At 45.1% G+C, this 27,416-nt stretch overlaps 1 protein-coding gene across 1 annotated transcript in view; it reads left to right on the top strand.

Annotated features, from left to right (window-relative positions):
- The first annotated feature begins 517 nt into the window (after positions 1-517).
- Positions 518-27,416, top strand: part of SART1 (spliceosome associated factor 1, recruiter of U4/U6.U5 tri-snRNP) — a 34,755-nt gene continuing 7,856 nt past the window's right edge. Inside the window, exons 1-13 of the mRNA XM_063438589.1 lie at positions 518-596; positions 17,132-17,383; positions 18,074-18,128; positions 21,326-21,381; positions 23,103-23,229; positions 23,371-23,476; positions 23,757-23,831; positions 23,963-24,059; positions 24,235-24,380; positions 24,491-24,697; positions 25,027-25,145; positions 25,879-26,000; positions 26,520-26,638. Of these exons, the coding sequence (XP_063294659.1) occupies positions 17,134-17,383; positions 18,074-18,128; positions 21,326-21,381; positions 23,103-23,229; positions 23,371-23,476; positions 23,757-23,831; positions 23,963-24,059; positions 24,235-24,380; positions 24,491-24,697; positions 25,027-25,145; positions 25,879-26,000; positions 26,520-26,638 (1,479 nt within the window). The 5' untranslated portion in view covers positions 518-596; positions 17,132-17,133. The remainder of the gene's footprint in view (positions 597-17,131; positions 17,384-18,073; positions 18,129-21,325; positions 21,382-23,102; positions 23,230-23,370; positions 23,477-23,756; positions 23,832-23,962; positions 24,060-24,234; positions 24,381-24,490; positions 24,698-25,026; positions 25,146-25,878; positions 26,001-26,519; positions 26,639-27,416) is intronic.

The raw sequence follows: 27,416 nt of genomic DNA, 5'->3' as shown, positions 1-27,416 counted from the left end.
AAACAATTAAAAAAAATCTTATTTTCTCCCATTTTCTTATATTTTTTTCATATTAAATTATGTTCCATACCTAAATATTTGATGTTAAACGAAAGCCCTGTTTCCCCTGAATAAAATGATATATAATAAGTGTGGGTGCATTTAATATGAAAGAGGTGAATTACGGTTGGACAGACATATAGCACAAATGCCAGGTTTTGTTAAGTTTTTTTTCGATCACAACTTGCACATTTGGCTGCGGTCTTAAGGGGTTAATTGAAAACATAAAAGTTTACAAAAAAAACTTTGGAAAAAAAAATGTCCTACACATGTTTTTACCATCACTAAATAATGTAACACGTGTGTCACTAAGCTGCCCATGCTCCTAGCAGATATTGAATTTAAAAAAAATAAAAAAAGTTAAAATAAAAAAAAACAAGCTGAAAAATAAGCATAGACACAATGTGCCCAGAGCATCATCACTTCCGGGTGTATAACAGGAAGTAAAGAGTCTACTGTGTGACGCAAGTAGCTCTGCGACGCTAAGCTTTCGTGACGTCAGAGTCGCGACTCCAGTGGCCGACATCTTGGGTAACGAAAGCTACACGGCGATTTCAGTGAGTGTCATTTTATCGGGTGATTTTCGTTTAATTGTAAACCATAGAATCCTCTCTAAACACGGTGTCCGTCCCGGGATCCCCGCTCTGCCGTATTCGATACCGGCAGCCATTTGAATTGTAGTTACAGCGTTTTGATTATAAACTAGAGCGATATTACCACTAATAATAATAATAACACTGTGCTCCTCTCTATAGTGCTCGTAAACCGGGGGAGCGCCTTACAGTGGGATTCAAACTGGGGATGGGGTTTTATCAGCTATAATGAGACCTAGTGACTCTCTCACTGTATTGGGGAGGGGGAGTCATTATTTGTAACATGGATTGAAGGAATTAGTATAAACGTGCTATTATTATGAGTAATGGTTCATCCTTTGGAACTTTGTTTTGTGTGGCATTGAAGAGGTTAAACCAGTCTTAAGGATTTTCTGTAGAAACTAGAACCTAAATGTATGCACCAGAAAGGGAAAAAAAGGCAAATCATCAATAGTCAACACTGGAGTTTATTCAGTAAATTATGAATTGTACCAAATTAAAAAAATATAAATAGCAAAATCATTGCCTAATTAATTGTCAGTTAATGATGCCTAACTAGAGACACAATTTATATTGCTTAAAGGGAGACTATAGTCACACAGACCTCTTTATCTCAATCAAGTGGTCTGTGTGCAGTGCCCATTTGCTTTTGACCGTGCAATGTAAAATATTGCATTTTTAATTTTATTTAATCACTTAAGGACCAGTTGTACAAATTGTGAACAAAACATAAACAAAACCTGGCATTTGCGCTATATGTCTGTCCAACCGTAATACACTTTTTTCATATTTTTTTTTGATTAATCAAGTTTTTATTGATAGAAAAGCATGAGGAATGGCGAGCTCGCAGGCCCCCAACAAACAGTCAATGAAATATTGCAATAGAGTAACAATGTTACATATATTATGGGTACATATAAATTCAAGGGAGTTTTTATTCTTTGCTTCGTTACTTAACCAATAACATTATGTAGTCAGTTCCTTTTCTATAGGGTGGTATTGAAAAGCTTCTTAGTTTCAGTATGTCATGGGACTAAGAGCGTCCGAGTAGTGCTAGAACAAAATGGGTGTAGTAACGTCCGTAGATATGCTACAAGTGTGGTTCCATAAAAGGGTGACGGTGAAGCGCTAATATATACAATTTGTGATGTACAGTGCGGAATATATAGCAATACCTCTACCTTGGAATATTTTATACAGGTGTCCTAATTGAGGTATGCTGTACCTTAAAAACAAAAGGCAAAATAACCACACATAGTGTATACCATAAATATAAGTACGTGGTGTATAAAAGAAGGGGAAATATGCCCACTCACACTTTCAGGAGCTAACGATTATAGCTCACTGTGATCGCCTGTAGGGTCTGTAAAGGCGACCCTATCCCTTCTTGGCAGTCGTTCCTTTGTTGCTGGTTTCTCTAGAAGTGGAGAAAATAGAAAGAGAAGGCCTTCTGTACTGTCTGCAGAACAGCAAAGAAAGAGCTTGGTTCCATGTTTGGAGCATATCCATAACTGTCGTCTGTGAGTGTATGTCGCATAGGTCGATATGAAGAAAAAGGTGATCTAACTAGAGATTGTGTGTGTATGAGTGAGTAGTGTCAGGGTGTTATCAGGTGTACCATGTAGGGACAGGGAGAATGGTGGGAAGTGGTCCATGTATGCCTAAATTGTAGTGCAATCAGTATCCCCCCCGTCTTGGTTCATACCGTCCTGTAGTGACCCCGTCCACAGGACAGTTGTGTCATCCCCCATGGAATGGGCATAGATGTTTGGTCATGGAGCCTACGTCTTTGCCTAATTTGGCAGTGGCTATCTGAGCCGGGTAAGGTAGTTGTTTGATTTTCTAACTAAAATTCATGTGGCCGTGTTGTAGCATGACAGGAGTAATGGATGGGGACCATCGCCAGGTATCTTGCCTGTTTCAGTGTAATTATGGGGCCTACGTGTTCCATGGTTCTCCGCGAGGGGGGGGTGGAGTGGTCTGGTATGTGTGTAAGTTGTAGTGTCTCAGGACTGCTGCACACATCCGGGACCCGATCGGTAGTGCCATTCCACGAGTGTGGTGTGGGTTCCGTGGTAATGCTTGTGAGGTGTACCCCCGTTGTGGTCTCCATGGGGATGCGGCCGTCACTCCCAGGTGTCTTCCCTTAGCTATGGTTGCGTGAAGTTTTAGAGTCGTTACTGTAGGGGATGGAGGTTTATGCAGCTGTCCAGTCGGTGGTTATGTGTTTATCTCTCAACCGTCGTGTTGGTCATATGTGGAGTGTTAGAGTCACCGTCTGAAAGTGCGGATGTCAGGTAGCAGTCATGGATGTAATGTGTGTCTCACGGGAGCTGTTGGCATTGTACAGACCCGGGACCCATCCTCCTCTCTGACCTCCCCTAAGGCCTTGCTCGATAGGCGTACCACGGTGACCAGGCCTCAGCAAATTGTGTCTCCCTGCCCGTCATCTCCGCCCGTAGAGCCTCGGCTGTCCTGATGTCCTCAACTCGGTGGATCCATTCCTCTCGTGTGGGGATGTCTGTTTTCTTCCAGTGTACCGGTATGAGTGATTTTGCCGCGTTGAGTAGGTGACGCATGATAGATTTTTTTTTTTTTTTTTTTTTTTTATAATTCTTTATTTTATTTGTGCAAGAGAACAGTAAGCAGGAAAATTGTGCCACAACAGCACACATTCAAATGACAACAGTTTGATTGTACTGGGCACATAATGAAATGCGCATTTTTATTTTTATAAAAAAAGTAAAGATCATGGGGTCAACTGGCTGGCTATCTTGTCTATCCAGTCGGTACCTAGGCTTTGATATTAAATATATACTCTTGGTGTGTCTGTTCAGAGATTAAGTCATTAACACATTAAGTCCCTATGAGGTCTCTCGTTATAAGTACAAGAATGTGGCGTTATGACTTATAAGGGACAGCTCGGCTTAAAGTTGTGTATATATAAGTCTCCGTTAATTTAAGTCAGGTAGGGGTGTATGATGTCCAGTGGTCGTGTATCATGTGATAGGATACCCCACCGGGGACAGGGGGACGTCCGTGCATCAATTACATTTAAGGGAAGTCCTGGGCGAATGCCGCAAGCCCATAATGGTAGCCTGTGTTTGCTGTTAGCCCGAAGGCAAGGTTGTATTAGAGGGCATGGTTGGGGCCCGTGATCGTGAGGTTTATACCTGATCGACCAGTGATTGATGTAGGCAGCTCCGTAGGGGTGGTATCTCTTCCCTGTCGTGCATGCCTGTTGTTACATGAGGAATGGGGGGTAGTCTTGGGTCTCAGTCCCCACGTCTTGTGACCGGTCGCGTAAGCCATATTAAGGAAAAAGGTGAAAAACAAAGTTGAACCATTAAGTAAAACGTAATGTAACATAACACAAATAAAGTTACTCAGAGCGTCTAAGTGTCAAACGTTCATATGGCCTCCAGGCCCGTTGGGTTGGGATTCTCCGTGTTCTGCCGTGTGTCCGCGGCCAGTCAAGTGGTGATCGCCACATAAGCGTCCGGGTGCGTCCCCCGGGGTACAAAAGGGAGCACCTAGTCCGGGTTCCACGTGTGGGCTGTTGAGGTCGTGGTGTGTTGATTGGCTGTGTTCAGGGCCTCCTTTGACAGACCCAGGGTAGGTAGTAGGTCGCTCGCTTCACGTAGATCCCGGATAGAGTGTGTTGTAGATCCATGGTGGACCTCCACAGCGTGCTGTAATTTCCAGCGGTATGAGATGCCTTTGGCGCGCAGCAGGGATGTGAAGGCCTGCAGTGACCTCCTCCAACCCATGGTGTAACCTGAGAAGTCCCGGTAAAAAGAAAGCTGCATGCCCTCAAAGGCATAAGGTGAGTTGTTTCGGACAGCGCCCATAACTGCCATCCTATCTTTGCTGCTCCGGAATCTCAGCAGTAGGTCTCTAGGAGCCGCACTCGGTGCTTTCGCCGATTTTGGCAGGCGGAATGTCCCCTCCAGTTCCACCTGTTTTGCCTGCTTAGGTGGCAGCAGCGCTGCAAGGAGTCGCCGCAGCAGGTGTGGTATTTCGGTCTCCGAGGTTTCCTCAGTAATACCTCTTATTTTTAAATTCAGGCTGCGTCTCTGATCTTCTGCCGCCGCCAGTTTCTGTTCGGTTCTAGCTTGTTGTACTTGTAGCTCCTGTACAGCCCGTTGCAGTTGGGCGGTGTGCTGGGTAGTTTTGCGGGCATCGCTTTCTATGATTCCCATGCGGTTTGTTAGGCCCCGCACCTCTTGTCGGAGTTGGGCCATGTCGGCCTGGAGGTTCTGCCTGAGTTCCGCGAGGAGCTCCCTCATGATTGCGGTCGTCACTGGAGCAGATTCCGGCGGAGAGATGGATGGTTTAGTGTTCTGCCCCTCCACTGTGCTCCTATCTGCCATTCCCAGGGAGTAATCCTCCGAAATTTCTGTGTCCACGTCTGAGCCGTCTGCCATCTTGGGCATTTCTCCACTCCGGGCCTGGCGCCACAGATCTCCAATATTCATGCCCATATGTGGTTTTTCAGACCTCAGTTTTTTGGTTTTCTTCCCCATGGCCGGTGGGTCGAGGCTTGGGGTGATTTGCCGGTAGTTTGGGGCGTAAGAAACCCTTTTTTGCGGCAAGATACGTTTTCGTCGGCTCGGAGCTTAAGTGACATGCGGCCGCTCGGTTCAGTGGCTTGGCTCCGCCCCCCGCATGATAGATTTCTTGTAGGTGGACAACGGTTGTGAGGAGATATGTAATAAAGCTAGTTCTTCCGACCATTCAAGGTCGACTCCCAGGATCAGTTGAACATCGGCTTTGATTCGATCCCAGTAGGGGACAATATGTTTACAATCCCACCATATGTGTTGCATGGTTCCCCTTTCCTCCTGGCATCTCCAGCATGTTGGTGGTGTAGCGTGGAAGATCCTATGTAGTAACACCGGTGTGCGGTACCACATGGAAAGTAGTTTATAATTCACCTCCTGGTAGTGGGAACTAGAGGAGCTTTTATGTTGCTATATCAAGGCCTTGTCCCATTGTGCCGGGGTAAAGGTTGTGTCCATGGCTCGTTCCCAGTGTCGTTTAAATATGTTGTTTTCCGAATCAGGATTGGTCAGTAGGTTTTGGTAGATATTCGAGATAGCGTTCCCTAATGGGGTGCCATGGGAGCAGAGTCTTTCAAACCATGTTAGTTCTCTTTGGAGTTTATCTTTGTGCGGAAGTGAATCATAGTAATGCTTTAGTTGCATGTAGCGAAAGACCGCCATATGGGAGCGTGGTCGTGAGTCCAGTAGTGTGTCTAGGGTCTTCAGAGCGCCGCCCCGCGTGACTTTATAGATTGGGATGTAGTCCGTCTCGTCCAGGAAGGACCAGGCATGTGATGGTAATCCCCCACCTATGTCGGGGTTATGTGCGATCGGTAGCAAGGGACTGGGAGTCGGGGAGATTTGCGTTATTTCCCTGATGTTCTCCCAAGTGATGAGTGTTTGTGTAACTGGGTCACCGTCTTCTCTTCTGTTGGCTCTCGTCGCTCGTCTTCTCCAGACCGTCGCCTTTAGGTTCGCGTCTTCACCCTCCTGGTCCAGGAGGACCCATTGTTTGGTCGTCTCTGTGTCATGCCACTCTAGTATCCTCTGTAGCGTTCCTGCTTGGTGGTATTTTTTGAAGTCGGGTAAGGCTAAGCCCCCCCCAGTGTCTAGGCATGCACAGTATGTTGTGGCGTATCCTGGATCTTTCCCCCCCTCCATACGTATTTAATGACCGCCGATTTCAGGGTCGCGAAGAATTTTGCTGGTAGGGCCATTGGGATAGTCTGGAACAGATATAGGGCCCTCGGGAGAATATTCATTTTAAGGACTGCTATTCTGCCGTGCCACGTGATGTGTGGGTAGGACCATCTTTTTAAGTCGGATTCAATGTTCAGCAGCAGTGTCGCGAAATTGCGTAGATATATGTCCTGGTGGTTCGTGGTGATCCATATACCAAGGTATTTCATTGCCCCCGTACACCACCGGAATGGGAAGAGTGAGCCGAGGGCTGTATACTCTGCTGTGGGCATGGTGATGTTTAATGCTTCGCATTTCGCCAGGTTGAGCTTGAATCCCGAGATCCGGCCGAATCTGTCCGTGTCCGAGAGTATACATGGCAACGTGATCCGAGGTTGGGAGACGAAGAACACCTTATGCTCCGTGTCTTGCCAGGCGTAGCCGTGGATGTCTGGACAATCCCGAATCGCTTGTAGAAGCGGTTCCAGGGAAAGTGCAAACAGGACTACATGTATGAAACATGTAGTCCCAGTTGACCCGGTCAAATGCCTTCTCGGCGTCTGTGGACAGTAGTAGGAGCTGTTTCCGAAATTTCTGTGCATGATGTTGAATGGAGAATAGACGTAACGTGCTGTCTCGCGCTTCCCGACCTGGGATGAACCCTGTTTGGTCTACGTGAACCAGGCTCGGTAGTGTCCTTTTGAAGTCTAGTTGCCAATACTTTTGTTAGAAGTTTCGTATCCACATTTAGTAGAGAGATTGGGCGATAACTGCCGCATTGTTCCGGGTCTTTACCGGGTTTGAGCAGGACTGTGATTGTTGCCGTAAGGGATTCCGTGCCAAAGCTGCCTCCCTCCGCGACTCTGTTGACAGCTTTCGTTAGCCACGGTAGGAGCATCGCAGCGACGTGTTTATAATACCCCGCGGAAAACCCATCCGTTCCTGGTGCCCGTCCGGTTTTCGTGCCTTTCAACGCTGCTGCCAAGTCTTCTATGGTGATCGGTTCATCAAGCATAGCTGCTGCCTCCGGGTTCATCCGTTTTCGTACATTATTTTCCAGGTATGTCCTTATGTGTAGTGATGTTTCCCTTCTGCGTGCCGGACTCTCCGGTGGGCGAAGGTTATAGAGAGAATTGTAGTATTCCCGAAATTCGCCTGCTATATCTTCTGGGTAGGGAGATGTTCTGCCCGTTGTCAGGCGCAGCTTTCTCACTTGGGTGTGGGGTGTGTCTCCTTTCAAGAGGCGGGCGAGAAACTTCCCACCTTTGTTTGCATGGGTGTAGAAAAATGTTTTCGACCTTTGGAGCGAGCGGTGGTGTCGTTGTGTGAGTAGAGCCTGTAAAGTTCGCCTGGCGTCCATCAGTGCATCGTAAGTCGCGGATATCTGGGAGCGTTTGTGTTGTGTTTCAAGGCGTGCGATGGATTTGTACGCGTCTGTCATCGCGTTAGTTAGGTCTTTCCGTTTGCGCGTTGCTATGCCGATAAGGGTACCACAAATCACACTCTTGTGTGCTTCCCACACCGTTACTGGTGACATTTCGTCCCTTCCATTCTCAGCAAAATAAGTTTCCAATGCCTGTGAGATCTCCTCTCTCACCCCACTGTCTTGGAGCAGGGATTCATTCAGGCGCCATGTCCAAGTTGCCGGTTTAAATAGCGGGGATTCCAACTCTACCCGAACAGAGCCATGATCCGACCATGTGGCCGGCTCTATGGAGGCCGTACGCAGACGGGAGAGTCCTTCTTGTTTGATGAATACGTAGTCTATTCGGGAGTATCGGTTGTGTATCACCGAGTAATGCATATAGTCCTTGACGGAAGGATGAATCGTCCTCCAACAGTCCACCAACGACAACTTGTCCAGAGATTTGCGAATGGACCTGATGCGGGATTGGGATAGGCAGCTGTGGCCAGTAGATGAATCCATAAGTGGCTCTAGGCGGGCGTTGAAGCCCCCCCCCACTTTCAATGCCCCTTCCGAGAATCCGTGCAGCTTGTCTAGCGTCCCGCGTAGAAATTGTGTTTGGTTCGAGTTGGGAGCATATATGGTCGCAAGGGTGTACAGTCTGTCGGCTATTGTACCTTTCAGGAAGAGGTAACGTCCCTGGTCATCGGCCATTCTTTCCAGCTCCTGGAAGCCTAAGTTCGCGGAAAGTAGGATTGCTACCCCCGCTCGACGGGCCGTCGGGTGGTTATTGCAGTAGCTCACTGGATAGTGAGGGCTCCGAAGTTTGGGAGCTGCATTCTCCTTGAAGTGCGTCTCCTGTAGCATCGCTATCGATGTGTGTTTCTGTCGCAGGGTTCGTAGTAGATGAGAGCGGCGTTCAGGAATATTTAGGCCCCTGCAATTGAGGGTCATGACGGACAGGGGTGCACGACTGTATGCCATAGTGCCTTCCGTGGCCCTTCTTTTCGGTCCTCAGTTGGAGCGTCCGAGTGAGGTAGGTAGCCGGGAGAGCAATGCCAACCAGTGGGGTCTGATATATGACTATGAGGTATACTGTCCTATGTGTCTGAGTTAGTTCTATGTATAATTAGGGAATCAAGTATCCCGTGGACCTTGTGTTACGTCTGGTTCTCGAGGAGATGTCTCCTCTCGTTATCCTTGCCGGGTCGGTATGTGTACAGCAGCCGTGAGGTGTAGTATGGGTGAGAGTGAATATGTGTGAATGTGTGCGGGGAAGTATGTGTAGGGTGTCGGTAGTGAGGGTACGTGGAGTGGGTGAGGTAAAATGGAGTAAAATAAGGGCGGGCCAGAAGGGCCTTTTTCTTAGGGGAACGTCCCCAGCGGGGGGAAAGAAGGGTAGTACCCCGCAGTCTCCTAAAAGAGGAGAGTCACTTGCTCCGCAGCAGGAGTGGCCAGGTGTTCCCCCGATACCCGATCGGTGGGAAACAAGCCTGTGGCTCCTCTGAGGGTTTTGCGCCAGTGAGAATGTAGAGCAGTGGTCGGATCCCAAACCAGGATTGGTGTGGCCTGAGTATTGTATGTGTGTCAGGTTCCAGTCTAGGCCGCTCCAGCCAGTACCCTGCCCTAGTGCGTTCAGTCGTGGGAGGAATAGTCATGCGGGGGATCAAACAGTATTATAACATGTTAAACTTTGTGGGTATATGCAGTGACAATATTAGTAACAACAACAACAATAACCTGTATTACCATTTATCCACCACCTTTGTATGTGCCTCCCTCCGAAAAGTCCGCCCAGCTCCGCAGTCCCGGGGCTAACCCCCATAGCTTTTGACCCGTTATCCCAACCTCCTCTCTGCGCCAATAGTGAATGTAACCCCCTGTCTGCACAGGAGTTTAAGGTGTAGTTAACTGTGAAGTGCGATCACGCTAACCCCGTCCCATATTTTGTGCGTCCTGTACGGGACCCTGCGTGGGTGGATCCCATGTGCCCTCCCCGTGTCTCCCGCTGAAAGCATATTACTCTCTGTAATACCTATGGCGATAGTTTTTAAAACCAGTTAGCCCCTGAATCTCTGTTTACTACCCAACTATCCAACCCTCCTCCCGATACGGTGTTCCCATTCAGAGGACATGAGAGGCATATTAGCAGTAATGGGTACAATAAACAATTAAATGGATAGGAGAGCAAAACATGTGCATGATATAACGATATTTGTGGGTACTTAGCAGATGAGGGCAGTCTCTGGGCTCAGTTGTTGAAAATGCCGCACAGTTCTGTTACATCAACGGTGTTGGAAGCTGTTCTTTGCGTGGCAGTGTCTCATGTGTAAAGGGGGGGCAGTAGTAGTAGCTGCCGCACCGGAACCAGGTAGTCCAGGAACCCCCCTCACCATCTCACCCCACCCCACCTAGGGCACCCCCATAGACCCCTGAGAACGCTTCTGGAGGAAGGGTTAGGGTTTCATGGATTGGAGATAGATAGATATAGCGGGGCCATCAGCGTATAGTGCGGGAGGTAATCGGTGCCAGATATGTTCACAGTCCTGGAGAGTCAACATTTCCCCAATTAAGCTGGTGCCGCTGGGGGTTACATACGGCGGGGTTGGGGTAGTCTAGTCCCTGTTATCGATGCCAGTCCATATTCGTGCAGTGACAATGTAAGAGCGTTAGCGAGGCCTGCATTTCCGGGCAAGCAATTCTTCTGGTGTTGTGCATTAAGGGTCGCCCTAGGGTGTGCGGGGCGGTAACAGTCCAGGGGGACAGCACTATCGGTTAATGGTTGTTACTCATGTCCTCCTCTTGGCGGCGGCGGGGTGGGCCAGGCGGGGACCGTCCCCTGCGTCGGCGTGGTGCTCGTTGTGGTCCCGGGCCCGCTTCCAGCGGACCCAGTACCCAGTCTGGTATGGTCACAGGTGGTAGGCCCAGATCCTCCAGGAACTTGGGGACCTCCTCTGGCCAGCGGATTGCCACCCACCCGTTCTGGTGTCTCGCCATGAGGGCAAACGGGAAGCCCCATTTATATGCAATGTTGTGGTCTCTAAGGAGTGTGGTGATGGGCCGTAACGCCCTTCTAGCCTCCAAGGTCACTGGGGACAGATTGTTAAACAAGGATATATGAGCCCCCTTGTATTCCCATGTGTGTTGGGATCTGGCCGCTTTCATGATGATGTCTTTTACAGCAAATGAGTGCAGGCAGCAGATTATGTCCCTTGGACCCTCTTCTACGGAGCGAGGTCTGAGTGCCCTGTGCGCCCTGTCATACCTTATCTCCATGGTGTTGTTATCAGGCAGTATCATGCGAAACAGGGCTGTCAGCTCGGATTCAATCCCTTCCTCTCCTTCCGCTTCTGGCATACCGCGCACCCGAATGTTGCAGCGGCGCCCGCGGTTGTCCAGATCCTCTACTGTTCTTCTGAGTTGTAGGATTAGGCTGCCCTGCCGGGCCACGGCTGTGTCTGTTGAGGCCAATCTAGTGTTCTGGGCCTCATGGGAGCGCTCTAGGTCTTGCACGCGGATACCTTGCGCCGTCACCTCTGCTCGGATGCCGGCTATTTCAGCTCTTAGGGCGTCTTGGATAGTCGTGGTGTGCATCAGCAGGTCTGCCTTGGTGACCATGGTGGCTGCGAGGGCGCGGATTTCGTCCATGACCCCATCCAGCGTGGAGGGAGACGGAACTTTGGGTGTGGAGGAGGCGGACGCCATTTTGAGGCCTCTAGCCTGTCCGCGTGTGTCCGCCGGCGTTTGGACAAATTCGTCCATCGGGCCCACAGGTTGCTGTGCTTGGGATCCCCTGGGGGTCTTTGGAGGGTCACCCCTTCGATTCCTTCCCATCAGATGCAGTTTGTAGCTGATTAATAGGGCTATGTGGGGACCGGTGGAGCGGAGCTCGTAGCTTAAGCGTCCATCCCGGTCGGCATCCAAGCCACGCCCCCCACTTTTTTCATATTAAATGCACCCACACTTATTATATATCATTTTGTTCAGGAGAAACAGTATTTTCATGCCACATCAAATATTTATATATTCAACATAGTTTAATATGAATAAAATATAAAATGTACACAAAATGTGAAAAATTAAGCTTTATTTTTTTCTTTAGTACTGCATGGCATTTTAACCTCTTAAGGACACGTGACATGTCATGATTCCCTTTTATTCCAGAAATTTGGTCCTTAAGGGGTTAAAGGACCACTATAGTGCCAGGAAAACAAACTCATTTTCCTAGCACTATAGGGTTATATGGCCCCCCCTTTAGCCACTTGCCTTAATCCATTGCCGGGCTCCCTCGGCGCTGGTGACCTCTCCTCCTCCTCTGGACGTCAGCGCCGAAAGCACATACGCGGCAAGAGCTGTGCGCACATTCAAAATGCCCATAGGAAAGCATTACTCAATGCTTTCCTATGGACCTCCGGCCTACAGCCTACAGTGTCCACTAGAGGCTAGATTAACCCTCAGTGTAAACATAGCATTTTCTCTAAAACTGCTATGTTTTCAGCTGCAGGGTTAAAACTAGAGGGACCTGGCACCCAGACCACTTCATTGAGCCGAAGTGGTCTGGGTGCCTATAGTGGTCCTTTAACTGTGAATGTCATAATACTGTTAGCTGTTGCTGCAATAAAAAGTACATATTTGTATTCAGTGAAGTCTCACAAGTAAAATAGTACCCCCCCCCCCCCCCCCCAAGTACAGGTTTTATAGTGTTTTGGAAAGTTACAGGGTCAAATGTAGCACATTGCATGTTTTTAGTTTATACACATTGAAATTTGCCAGACTGGTTATGTTGCCTTTGAGACCGTATGGTAGCCCAGGAATGAAAATTACCCCCATGAAAGTATACCATTTGCAAAAGTATAGACAACCCAAGGTATTATAAATGGGGTATGTCCAGTCTTTTTTAGTAGCCACTTAGTCACAAACACTGGCCAAAGTTAGCATTCTAATTTGTATGTGTGTGAAAAATGCAAAACAGATTTGAACGATAATTTTGGGCAGTGTTTGTGACTCGGTGGCTACTAAACAAGACTGGATATATTTGCAGTAACTTGGGTTTTCTACTTTTGCAAATGGTATGCCATCGTGGGTGTAATTCTTATTCCTGGGCTACCATACGGTCTCAAAGGCAACATAACCAATCTGGCGCATTTTAATGTGTGAAAAAATGGAAATGCAAGTCTTACATTACATTCTATAACTTTTGAAAACACCAAAAGACCTGTACATGGTGGGTACTGTTATACTTGAGAGAGAGCCTTCGCTGAACACACATATTAGTGTTTCCAAAAATTACAACTTATCACAACAATTATAGCGTCACTGAAAGTGCCGTGTGTGTGTGTGTGTGTGAAAAATTTAAAAAAACTGCACTTTCACAGACAATGTCATTGTTGTGATATGTTTTACAGTTTTGAAACACTTATATTTGTGTTCAGCAAAGTCTTCAGAGTAAAACCGTATCCCACTATGTACAGGTTTTATGGTGTCTTGGAAAGTTACAGGGTAAAATATAGGGCTTGCAAACCATATTATTTGGACTTTCTTCCTGCATTGTCATGACTTAATCCCGCACTCTGTGTGGGAGGAAGTGCTGTCACTTCCTCCCAGCATCCCATATACTCTGTTTAGCGATACTGATCAGGTGGCCCTAAATGCTTGGGCCACCCGACAAGCAAATTGCCGCGGAACCCCAATTGGGGAAATGCTGTTCTAGGAGATTGTTTTCTTGCTTTAAAGTTTAAACTGAAAGGAAGACACATGCTCTGGGACTGTTTTATTTTCATTTGGTGGCTGCAGTAACCTGCATTTGCCAACAGAGGCATTTTCTTTACAAAGTAGGCAATATTGTTATCCATATGGCTTTCCTTAATTTTTTGGTAAAATAGTACCCTTACCTTGTCCTGTCTCTCTCAGACAGAACCCCCCCCCAAATAATCCAATTCCCTCAAATATTTTACAATGCAAGACGCACGCACACACGCACACACACACGCGCTTTATCACTCTTGTTAAAGTACAAGGTTGTTGAAATAATGTATGGTTATATCGCCTAGTACTTCTTAAACAAAATCAATGAGCTGATGTGGTTTGGGTGCCTACAGTGTCCCTTTAACTGTGTGTGTGTGTGTGTGTGTGTGTGTGTGTATATGTATGTGTATATGTATATATATATATATATATATATGTGTATGTATATATATATATATATATATATATATATATATATTTTTATTTTATAGTGTTTTATAAATAACTTCTGCATATCTGTTCAGTGGCCAACTTTCTTTCATTGCCCTAGTTAGTATGTACATGGTACAGTGACAAGTTAAATCTGAATCTTCTCCAGTTACAAATGTACAGATATTTTTTACCAGTTTTTAAAGTTCTCTGCCATCAGTTGTTTGTATATGCAAATGCACTTTTAATGCACGCACACACTATTTTGTTGTGCAATAGATACACCTGTTTGATAACAAATGCTATTGCTCAGGTACCCAATAGAATGTGTAAAATTGTTAAGGGATTTTTGACTGCTAGTGTTTGTGGTGCCATATGCTGAATTAAGCATTTTAAGAATGTCTGTCTATCAACCTATATCAGTGATGGCGAACCTATGGCACGCGTGCCACAGGTGGCACGCCGCCACAGGTCCGCCATCACTGCAGAGTAGGCACCTGCCTGCCCGAAACGGCAGGCGCCTACTCTGCGTCCGTGTCGGGAGGCAGGGGGAGGGATCTGTGATGCTGATCCCCTGTCCTCCTGCGCGATGCTGTGTGGAGCGTTGTCGAGCGTTACCATGGCAACGCTCCACACAGCATCGCGCGGGAGGACAGGGGATCAGCATCACAGATCTCTCCCCCTGCCTCCCAACACGGACGCACTGCCTGCCACCACCGGACCACCAGGGATGGCTGTGGTCCCCCCCCCACTTCATTAAAGGTAAGAAGGAGGGAGGCACCCCTACCCCCATCTCTCCAGCAGCACCCTACCCCCCCCAGCAGCACCCTACCCCCCCAGAAGTACCCTTACCCCCACAGCACCACCCCTATCTCCCCAGCACCACCCCTATCTCCCCACAGCACCACCCCACCCCCCAGCAGCACCCTACCCCCCCAGAAGTACCCGTACCCCCCACAGCACCACCCTACCCCCCACAGCAGCACCCTACCACCCCAGAAGTACCCCTACCACCCCAGCAGTACCCCTACCATCCCAGCAGTACCCCTCCTCCCCCACAAGAGTACCCCTACCCCCCCAGAACCCCTACCCACTCTCAGCAGTACCCCTACCCCCCACAGCAGTACCCATACCCCGCCAGCAGTATCCCTACCCCCCACACAGCACAGCACCCCTACCCCACGCACACCACCCCACTCACACACACACACAGCACCCCTCACACACACACACACAGTACCCCCCTCACACACACACAGTACCCCCCTCACACACACACACAGTACCCCCCTCACACACACACAGTACCCCCCTCACACACACACAGTACCCCCCTCACACACACACAGTACCCCCCTCACACACACACAGTACCCCCCTCACACACACACAGTACCCCCCTCACACACACACAGCACCCCCCTCACACACACACAGTACCCCCCTCACACACACACAGTACCCCCCTCACACACACACAGCACCCCCTCACACACACACACAGCACCCCCCCCACACGCACACACAGCACCCCCCCACACACACACAGCACCCCCCCACACACACACAGCACCCCCCCCACACACACAGCACCCCCCCCACACACACACTTACACAGCACCCCACACACACACTTACACAGCACCCCACACACACTTACACAGCACCCCACACACACTTACACAGCACCCCACACACACTTACACAGCACCCCACACACACTTACACAGCACCCCACACACACTTACACAGCACCCCACACACACTTACACAGCACCCCACACACACTTACACAGCACCCCACACACACTTACACAGCACCCCACACACACTTACACAGCACCCCACACACACTTACACAGCACCCCACACACACTTACACAGCACCCCACACACACTTACACAGCACCCCACACACACTTACACAGCACCCCACACACACTTACACAGCACCCCACACACACTTACACAGCACCCCACACACACTTACACAGCACCCCACACACACTTACACAGCACCCCACACACACTTACACAGCACCCCTCATACACACACACAGCACCCCTCATACACACACACAGCACCCCTCATACACACACACAGCACCCCTCATACACACACACAGCACCCCTCATACACACACACAGCACCCCTCATACACACACACAGCACCCCTCATACACACACACACAGCACCCCTCATACACACACACACAGCACCCCTCATACACACACACACAGCACCCCTCATACACACACACACAGCACCCCTCATACACACACACACAGCACCCCTCATACACACACACACAGCACCCCTCATACACACACACACAGCACCCCTCATACACACACACACAGCACCCCTCATACACACACACACAGCACCCCTCATACACACACACACAGCACCCCTCATACACACACACACAGCACCCCTCATACACACACACACAGCACCCCTCATACACACACACACAGCACCCCTCATACACACACACACAGCACCCCTCATACACACACACACAGCACCCCTCATACACACACACACAGCACCCCTCACATACAACACCCACACACACACCACCCCCACACACGCACCCCCCCCCCCCCCCCCCCACACACACACGCACATTGCCGTGTAGGAAGCACTTTAAGGAAAAAAAAGTTGGCATGTATTGCGGTTTAGGCACTCGGGCTCAAAAAGGTTCGCCATCACTGACCTATATACAAGTCTGTACAGTCTGCAATTGTAGTAGCGTTTTTCTAGCGAGTGCATATTCCGCATGCTAGAGGAATGGAGGGACAGGCATTTTTTATTAGAAATGCCATATTTGGGAAATGTTTTCCAAGCAGGACCACTTGTTCATTAGAGGGTTATGGGGAGTGAGAGAAGAATGTGGATTTTCTATTGGTGTAATACACAGACCTAGTCATAGTGGTGATGGTATGTTGGGCCTCCTACAGCAAGAAAATGTCACTTTTATTTATGATATATTTGTTGTTTTTAGGAGTTGGAAGGTGAACCTTTGAGAGGTTCTCATAAAAAAAAAAAAAAAAAAAAAACATTTCCTTTGCTAATGCCTTCCATACCACAGCCATAGAAATGTTACATAGACTAATTAAATTGGTGACTAAAATGTACTTACTACATTGGTTTAGATTCTAAATTCAGCATTTCATTAACTCTTTGCAGGTATGGGCTCCTCTAAGAAGCATAAGGAGAAGGATCGTGATCGCGATGTTGCTGCAGCAGCAAGCGGAGGAGATGAGCGACACAGAGAGCACAAAAAACATAAGCACAAAGAACGAGAGCGTGAGAGGCGCAAGAGGTCTCGAGAGAGGGGGAGAGAAAAACCACGTGATAAAGAAGGACGGCCCAGGTCCAGCAAGGATGGAGAGTCTCGGAGGATAAAAAAAGAGAAGTTGGACCCTGTGTTTGATAATGGTGAGTAACACTAACTAGCTTCCATATCAAGCACTCCTTTTCAACACTGGTAATCTTTTAAGACAAAACTCTCTAACCGTGTTCTAAAACTAGTTCACAGTACAACTATTGCCAAACTTATTTATATATGAAACACAAAAAACTATTTGCATGGCATAGAGCAATACAGAGTTTCTTGACAGATTTGTGTGAATTTCAAATTCTACGCTGCAAATTGAACAGATTATCTAAGTCAGTTGTGTTTTAGTTTGGATATTTTGGAAATTTGAAGTTTACAACGGAGTGAATAATTCTGATTTCTAAACAAAATACTAATTCAGGTAAATATCAGTAAGACATTTTAGCGCTTACAAGCAGTAAGCAACAGTTTTCCTAGTAACTCATCCATGTTACCAGCTAGCAGCCATATTTAGCAGCCTTTCTTCTCCTCTGTTGCATTCAATAGTAGGCATATGCAAGTATATTCTGCTTTACAAGAATGTCTCCCAGTGTTTTCTGTGTATTTTTTTTTTTCTGTTTGTGATTTATCAAATGGATTTTTACTGTGAGCAAGAATTGAGTCTTTTCTACAATTTTAAAACCATTGTAGATCTAATTGATTTGGTCTGTAATAATAATTCACATATGAATATCAAAATGAAAATTAAGATAATTTACTGTTTTCTTTTGATTTTATGAAATCTCCTTTAGCTGCTGGTGTCAAATCTGCTTCTGGAGATTCTTCACTGAGTATTGAAGAGACCAAGTGAGTATGGATTGGGGAATATACATGTAACCATGCTACCCATTCAAGCAAATGGGATATATGCTACCTACCTGCACGTAACCTCCCATTTAAAATCAGTGTGCTGAAGCCTGTGATTTTAACGAGGAACTGTCCTATTTAACAAATAAGTGTTTGAGGTCTAAAAATTTAAAGAGTTACTGCCGCATCTCTGGAATAAAACAATGAAATTCACTAATAGTGTTATCCTTTTTAAGACCTTGTTTTTCTTTTTTTTCTTTGAAATTTTGTATTAAAACATTATCAAATTACACTATACACCGATCATCCACAACATCAAAATCACTGACTGGTAAAGTGAAAATATTGATTATATTGTTATAGCGGCACCTTTCAACGGGTGGACTATATTAGGCAGAAAGTGAGCAGTCACTCTTGTGTTGGAAACGAAAAATGGGCAAGCGAAAAGATCTGAGTGACTTTGACAAGGGTCAAATAGTAATGGCTAGGCGACTGGGTTAGGGCATCTCCAAAGCAGCAAGTCTTGTGGGGTGTTCCTGGTATGCAGTGGTTAGTACCTACCATAAGTGGTGCAAGGAAGGATAAGTGAACCGGTGTCAGGGCCATGGATGCCCTATACTTAATAGTTCATGTGAGGAGCGAAGGCTCGTCCATCTGGTTTGATTACACAGAAGAGCTACTGTAGCTCAAGTTGCTGAAAAACATAATGCTGGCCATGATAGAAAGGTGTAGGCACACAGTTTGTTGATGGGTTTGCTTAGCTGCAGACTGGTCTGAGTGCCTGTGATGACCCCTATCCACCTCCAAAATTGTCTTCAATAAGGACGAAAACTTCAAACTGGACTATGGAGCAATGGAAGAAGGTTGCCTGGTCTGATACATCATGTTTTCTTTTAGATCAGGTTGATGGCCGGATGCATGTGCCTTGTTTACCTAGGGAAGCAAAGGCAGCAGAATGCACAATGGGAAGAAAGCAAGCCAGTGGAGGCAATGTTATGTTCTGGGCAATGTTCTGCAGGGAAAGCATGGTTCCTGGTATTCATGTGGATGTTACTTTGACACGTCGCCTACATAGATTGTTGCACAACATATTTGCCCTTTCATGGCCTCTTGCAGCAGGATAAAGCAGCCTACTATACTGCAAAAATTGTTCAGGAAAGGTTTGAGGTTCAAGATGTTGCCTTGGCCTCCAAATTATACAGATCTCAATCAGATTGAGCATCTGTGGGATGTGCTGGAACGACAAATATGATCCATGGAGTTCCCTTCTCGCAACTTAAAGGATCTGCTACTAATGTATTGGTGCCAAATACCACAGGAGACATCATGCCTTGATGAACTGTTTTGGCAACACGAAGGCAACCTACACGATATTTGGCAGGTGGTTTTAATGTTGTGGCTGATCAGTGTAAATCCGTTTATTCAGGGCAGAGCCAGGGGAAACCTTGCAATTGAGAAGGAAAAATACACATTGTTTCATGTCTCCTCTTTTCTGTATGCTTTCTCTATCCTGATTGCCAGTGCCAGTTGAAAAGGACAGAGCTTATAACCATGATTGTCAGATGGAGGCACCCAGTTCCAGTATAAAGAATTATGGATTTCTGTATTTAATTAAAGGGACTCTCCAGGCAGCCCTTTTTACTCACCTGGTTCCAGCGCCGGGAGCCTCGTGAAGCCGAAATAGGCGGGCGGGAGCAATCAGACGCTTCCATTTGGAAGAGTCATTGCTCCCTTGTGCGCATGCGCGGCTTCGCCGCACATTTGTACATACTTCATAGGGCGGCATTCAGCTCAGCTGACTGACAGCTCAGCTCGCAGTCTTTGCCCGCCCCCTCTCCTCTGCTGGCAGGAGAGAGAAGGCACGCACACAGTGCCGTCTCTCTCCTGCACACGTCAGACGTATTAAAATACGGCCATACATGATAAAAAATAGGGCCATACATGATGGGAAGTCCCTCTGAGTGACGGCCACTGGAGGTATTCCTATCAATCAATGTAAACACTGTATTTTCTCTGAAAATATGGTGTTTAAATTAGATTGCCTGCAGGGAGCTATAGATCTCACCTGAACAACTACATTAAGCTGTAGCTGTTCAGGTGACTATAAAAATTTTAAATTTTCAGACCTCACGAATACTCATGTTACATATAGGGATAAGTAAACCTGATATTACAAAAAAATAAAAACCTTGAACTGCATGTTCCCTTTTAAAAGTAGAAATCCACACATCTATCCTGGAACCAGGCACCTCCATCTAGGCTCAATTTCCATCGTTGTTCTAAATGTGCCATTGAACACAGTAGAAGAGGAAAAGCCAAAACAATGCTTGTTATCCTCCTCCTTTTGATTATGTGCCCTAGCTGTACTTGGATTCAACGTTTTTCAGATGTCCCTTTTATATATTTTCAGTGTTTTTTTTAATTTTTTTTTTATTTTTAAATCCTTTATTTATATCCTTCATCTGGTGAGTGCAGTGCTAATAGCATCAGGTCATAGTATACCATACATTTCTTCACCAGTATTTTCAGTGTTTTAGTCTTTGGTGTATTTTCCAGAGTAGGGACCATTCTGCTTTAAAAGGAATAATCACTCGTGTTGCAAACCCTCAAATGGATTCTGTAGTGTAAGGAATACAAAGTTGTATCCCTTACACTAAAGTTCCCTCTGGCCCCTCCACCCCAGTGGCTGGCTGGCTGACTGACAGACACTAGAGGCAGTCTTAGTCCTAAAATGTAATTGCGGTTTCTCAAAAACTGCAATGATTTACATTACAGGAATAAGGGGAACAAGGACATTGCACCCAGACCACTTCATAGTGGTCTGGGTGCCTATAGTGTCCCTTTTAAGTGCTTGCATGATTTCAGAGACTGGATGTATAACATGTTTTCTTTTATGTGAGCACTGAATCCTAGCACTGCATTTTCTGACAAAGCTGTTGGGTTGTATCCCTGCAGTAGGGCTGGCTCAAGACACTTTGCTGCCTGCTTCCGAGAGCAAAGTGCTGCCCCAACACTGCTTGTGCGAAATACTTCATCATAAACTATAACATTTAAACAGAACTTATTCACCAATCACGTATAAATATAGGAAATTATCCACGCAGGATATAATTACCAACTAATGCACCTACCTAACAATACATGTGCACGTGCATACACAGATACTCTTATTTCTTTTTTTTTTTTTTTTTTTTCAGCAAACTTCGTGCAAAACTTGGCTTAAAACCCCTGGAAATGAACACTGTCAAAAATGGTGAGTTTACAATTGTCCTTAATTGATATTTATTTATTTTTCTTTTCAAAGGTAATTTGGCATTATAACCTCTTATTGTATTCTATTACCGGCTTTGCAGTTTGTTCTCTCTCTCTATATAGGACTTTAAAGCTGTATTTGTAGCTCTGCCTTTCAGCTCTGTCAATCAAAGAGCTGGAAATAAACTTCCTGCCTCTCATACCACTGAGATGGTACATCAGCACACAATGTATGCTGACATAGGTGGACTTGCGAGGGCTTGCATCTGAGGAGCAACAGAACATAGTGCAAATATTGCTAAATACTATAAAATTCCTAATGATAAATATGCACTCACATATTCCAGAAATTAAAGCGCATTATGGGTGCCTCCCCTCGATGGAAATGGGGGGTAATATCCTTTTTTCAAGTGATAGCCAATAGGGTATCCAGGTCAGCAAGAAAATCCACAGGAATACTTCAAAGGCGATTTATTCACTTATAAAATTCATAAAAACAATATAAGTAAAGATATGCTGGTCCTACGCGTTTCGTCCTTATACAAAAAGGACTTCCTCAGGGACCTCTTCCAATAAAAATCAGTTAACAGGTACAGAAAATAAACACTGTTAAACACATTAAAGTGATACTCTAAGCTCTAAAACAATTTTAGCCTGTTGAATCACTTTTGGTGTATAGATCATGCTCCTGCAGTCACTGCTCTATTTTCTGCCATTTTAGTGTTAATCCTTACATGCCGGCACTCGTGTATTCATGATTGCAATGGTATGCAGTTATACCCTGCTATTTTATCTATTGCAAATGAAATTAATTTATAGAAGAGCTGGTGATAACATTGGATTCCCCTGCAGCTGCATTGGCCGGTGGGGAGATCCCCATGCACCTTTCCACATTTGGTCTTCTCAGAATAAAGTACAGCTGATGCAATACCACCCTCATTGGCGAGGGTGCTTGGCTGATTCTCTTGGCCATTGAGCACTGCTTTGCTCTATGGAGCAATCCACTACTACCACAAGAGGACATAGTCATTAATTAGAGGGGCAAAAGTTTAAAAATATCAGGAAGTATTTATTTACTGAGAGGGTAGTGGATGCATGGAATCGCATTCCAGCTGAAGTGGTAGAGGTTAACACAGTGAAGGTGTTTAAGCATGAGTGGGATAGGCATAAGGCTATCCTAGCTATCAGATAAAGCCAGGGACTAATGAAAGTATTTAGAAAATTGGGCATATTAGATGGGCCGAATGGTTCTTATCTGCCGTCACATTCTATGTTTCTATCCAGACTTCTGCAGGAGAAGGCTAGAATGCAGAGTATATGATCCCCAGATAATTTGCCAAACAATACTAATACAGTTTGTCTAGTTACTGAAGGATGGCGCTGGGGCTCTTGTGGCACCATAACTACTACAGTGGGCCTTAAAACAAAACCCAATGTATTGGTTCTGGTGTCTATAGACTGTCCCTGCAGGGTTTCACTGTAATTGCTGCATATGTAAAAGGCAATATTTGCATTGGTGTTCAATGCATCTCTGAGGAGATGCTGATTTTCACAGTGCAGCGAATTGCCATGTCAGGAATACGTGTTTGTATTCCTGACCCTTTAGCGTTACTTTTAATAGTTATGGTACTTGGAGTCTTTATTTAAATAAGATAGAGGTATTAGCAGTGCCGGTTAGATGTTTTGTGTATTCATTTTTTTTATTTCTTTTTGAATTTGCAGAAACTGGCAGTAAAGAAGACCCTGTAGCTGCTGCAGTTATTAATCCATTAATTCTCCGACAGCAGCAGGAGCTAAGAGAGAAGTTAGCAGCCGCAAAAGAGAAGAGGTTGCTGAACCAGAAGTTGGGGTAAAGAAGTGTTCTTATATACTTTTCAAAAATTTTGCAATTATTTTGTTATCATTGAAGAAAATCTCTGTTCTATTTTATGCATTTTACTTCATCTATTATTTTACCTTTTTGTTTGTACCTTTTCCCTCCCATTTACAGCAAAATTAAATCACTAGGAGATGATGAGCTGTGGTTGGATGATACCGCTGCTTGGATTGAGCGAAGCAGGAAACTTCAGCTAGAAAAGGATAAGGCTGAAAAGAGGGTGTGTGCCTTGATCTGTCCGCATGTTGAGACATTTTTTTAATGAACTTTTAAGTAAAATGTTTAACCTGACTGACTGGTAACAATATAGACTTGATACATTTGTGACAATAATAATTTTTTCATTATTAATGTGTGAATCTTGAGACGTTTCAAGAATTTAATATCTGCTAAATAGTGGAAAGATCTTTAAAACCCCTTTACCCCATGTATTGATGAGTGTAGAATTTGACATTATGTGATTTAAAGTAATTCCTGTCATATATCTACTTCCCCCACAGGCAAAACTTCTTGCAGAAATGGATGAAGAGTTTGGGGTGTCCAATCTTGTAGAGGAAGAATTTGGTCAAAAGAAGGTTTGTGGGTCATAATGTTTGTTAAATATGGATAATAAATCCCCTTCTGTAATATATCTTCCGTTATAATTTACAATCTTTTCAGACGTGACTTGTCCCAGTTTTTATACATTCTTTTCTCCCCTTAACAGCATTACACCTCCCAGGATTTGCAAGGCCTGACTGTAGAGCATAAAATCGAGTCATTCACTGAAGGAAAGACTGTAATTCTCACACTTAAGGATAAAGGTAGGATCTGTAGTCCCTGATGTTCATCATAATGGAGGAATCTAATTATTGATCTTATGGTTGCTAAAGATTTTGGCAAACTGTTTGTATGAGCCATTAAATATTTATAAAGTTTAGCTATATAATGTGCAATGATTATACATGTGCCCTTTAGTAATAATTGTTTGTTCCATAGCTATCTTAGATGAAGATGAATCTGATGTGTTGGTGAATGTGAATATGGTGGACAAAGAGAGAGCAGATAAAAATGTGGAGCTGAAGAAGAAAAAGCCTGATTACAAACCATATGCAGAGGAGGAGAATGTAGAAGACATGGCCATTGTAAGTCTTTCATATTTGAAGTCTAACTGAGGTTCCCTTCGACTCATGTCACCTTGAGAAATCAGACCAATACCATGCTCTTATGCTTTTGTATGTCTTTTTAATTTTAGTTACGACACAAATCCGTGCTGTCAAAGTATGATGAGGAGATTGAGGGTGAGAAAAAGAAATCTTTTCGCTTGGAGTCTGGTGGATTGGCAGATGGGTCTTGGGAAAAGGAACTGCAAAATATTCGTGAATCCTTACATAAACAGGCACAAACACTTGAGTTGCCAGGAATGAAGATCGCATCTGAATATTTCTCACCAGAGGAAATGGTAAGACCATCGGAAAAGTGTTTTGTGAGAGCATCGAACGAAGTGTAAACTTGAACTACCAGCAGAGTGAGTGAGAGAGAGTGTGTGTGTGTGTGTGTGTGTGTGTGTGTGTGTGTGTGTGTGTGTGTGTGTGTGTGTGTGTGTGTGTGTGTGTTTAAAATACAAGAGCAAAAATTGTAGATAACTTGATTTGTGTGAGGCTTTTGGTCTTTTCTCAGAAGTATACTTTTAACTGGAGGTTTTTTCACATTCTAGGCTTTGCCTCTTTGATTTGTAACTACCATTACGGTGAGTGTGTTTCACCCTTTTCCTATTTTTGTTATTCCAAGGTTTCATTTAAAAAAACAAAGCGCAAAGTGAAAAAGATTAGAAAAAAAGAGAAGTCCGTTCGGGTTGAGGACCTCCTTGTGATGGGGAGTAGTACACGAGAAAATGATTATGGGTCCAGGTAAGCAACTCTCAGAGCTAAATGATGGCAACATTAAAAGTGGTATTAGATAATTTATCATTTTCAACAGATTGATGGGGCTTCACTTTTGAAGGTTAGATTCATATAAATATTCTGCCCTTTTTAAAATAAAAACACTGATCCGTGTCCAATAAATGCTTCTCTTAGAAAAGCTTTGACATTGCATAGTATACGAGCTGCAATTGCCTCAAAATACAAATCCAGTACTCCTCTTCAAGAAACATTGAATACAGATGGAGAAGCACTGGGCACACAGCAGGCATTTGCAATTAGAAGCTGGACATTAATTACTTTGTTATTGAATCTATTTCTGTCGGAGCAACCTAGTGACACTGTAACAGCCACTAATAATGTGGTCATTGTACACTGTAAAAGGTTCCATTTCTCAGAAACGGCACTGTTTAAATGTGCAAAGCTGCAGCAGCATCTATGCTCCAAAATTATTTAATTGGTTGGATAGCAATTTAGAATGAAGAAAGATTCAGGTCCATCAAGTTCAGCCTTTTACATATCCCTATAATTCCTGTTGAACCAAAAGAAGGGAAAAATATCCAAGTTTGAAGCAATTTCCAATTTTGTCATAAAATTAAGATTAAAGGGAAATTTGGACTTGGTGTCCATTTAAGTAAGAGATTTTTTATTTATTTATTATATATATATATATATATATAATTTTTTTTTTTTTAAATGATTTTCATATTTATTTTGCTAGGGTTCGTGGACGTGGCCGAAGGCGTGTGGAGCAGTCAGATGAGGAACCCGAGGTGGAGCTACCTGAATTAGTGCCACGGTCTGATGATATTAGAGTGGAAAGTATGGATATAAGCGACCAAGGTAAGACAGCTAACATCCGAAGCATTACAGCCAGGTGTCATCACTTTTTTATTTTGGTCTTTGACATTAAATTTAGTTTGTTTTTAAGGGCCACATCTTAATGAAGTGTCCCGATTGCTGTTGTCCTTTTAGGTTTAACCCTGCAATGTAAAACATTGCATTTTTTTTTTAGAGACTGCAATGTTTACATTGGATTATATCCTCCTCTAGTGGCTGCCATACTGACAGCCTCTGAATGCGCTTCTCTATCACTTAACTGGAGCCCCAATAGGAGCATTGGTTGGACTGACTCCAGAGGAGATATCTATCCGTATAGATAGGGACAGAAAAACTGAAGTGTTAGAAATACTCATTATTTTTCCTAGTGCTTTAGTGTACCTTTTAAGTTACGATACGTAATAGAGCTTTTATTAGTATTGATTTTCTAATGTCTGGTGATTAGTGTGTGCATATATCTTTTGCTTACCTTCCACTGACTTTTTTATTTTTTTTTATTATTTTATATTTTTTAACTTGCAGAAGATGGAGGCTCTCCTGTTGTTTTAGAAGAAGATGAACTGGAGATAGAGTTGCAGAAACAGCTAGACAAAAGCAGGAGATTGAAACAGATCCAGCAGCAGAAGGACAGCAGTGAGAAGGTGAACATATGTTCAACTCCAATGGCCACTCCTCAAATGGCTACTAGAGGTGCCTCCTGTGGCAGTGACACGCAGTGTGCAGCACTGACATCCAGTGTCTCCACCCTCTACATGGAGACACTGAACTTTCCTTGTAAAGATGTACTGATTTTTCTATGAGGAGATGCTGATTTGGCTTCACCCCTAACCCGCCTCTTTGGCTGAGATCCTCAGAATTGACAATGTCAGTCAATCCAATGCTTTCCTATTGGAAAGAATTGTGATTGGCTGAGATCCCTTCTGATGATGTCAGTCAAGGAGGGAGATCAGGGATGGAGCATCAGCAGACTGGAATATAGGTTCGATTTTACTATATTCAGCGGGCTAGATAAGTTTTGTATTCCTGATCCTATAATGTTCATTTAAGCTTTGCGCGTTGTCAAATATTATGCCCTCTTTAGTAAAAAGTTGTCCTTTTTAAATTTGTTTTGTATACCTAAAAAGGTAAGGTGAGGGGGGCGGAGCTAACCACGGACCAGCACGGACGCATCGTGCAAAGCTCCGGGCCAAAACAAGCAAAATAACCGATCCATCGGTGGAATATGGACACCTACCCACCCCATACCCTACACATTGGCGGGGTAAGCAATTATGGACAAAAAAACGAAGCCCGACAAGCCCCCTTTCAGCCACGATATCGGCGAACTCCTGCGGAACTCGCAGAAGGCCGCATGGGAGCAAATGGCGCTGGGGGAAGCTGAATACTCAGACTCCTCGGAAGATTTCTACCCAGACATAG

Source organism: Pelobates fuscus, chromosome 12 (assembly GCF_036172605.1).
Source record: "Pelobates fuscus isolate aPelFus1 chromosome 12, aPelFus1.pri, whole genome shotgun sequence".
Lineage (NCBI taxonomy): Eukaryota > Metazoa > Chordata > Amphibia > Anura > Pelobatidae > Pelobates > Pelobates fuscus.
This window is presented reverse-complemented; position numbering and strand designations above follow the sequence as displayed.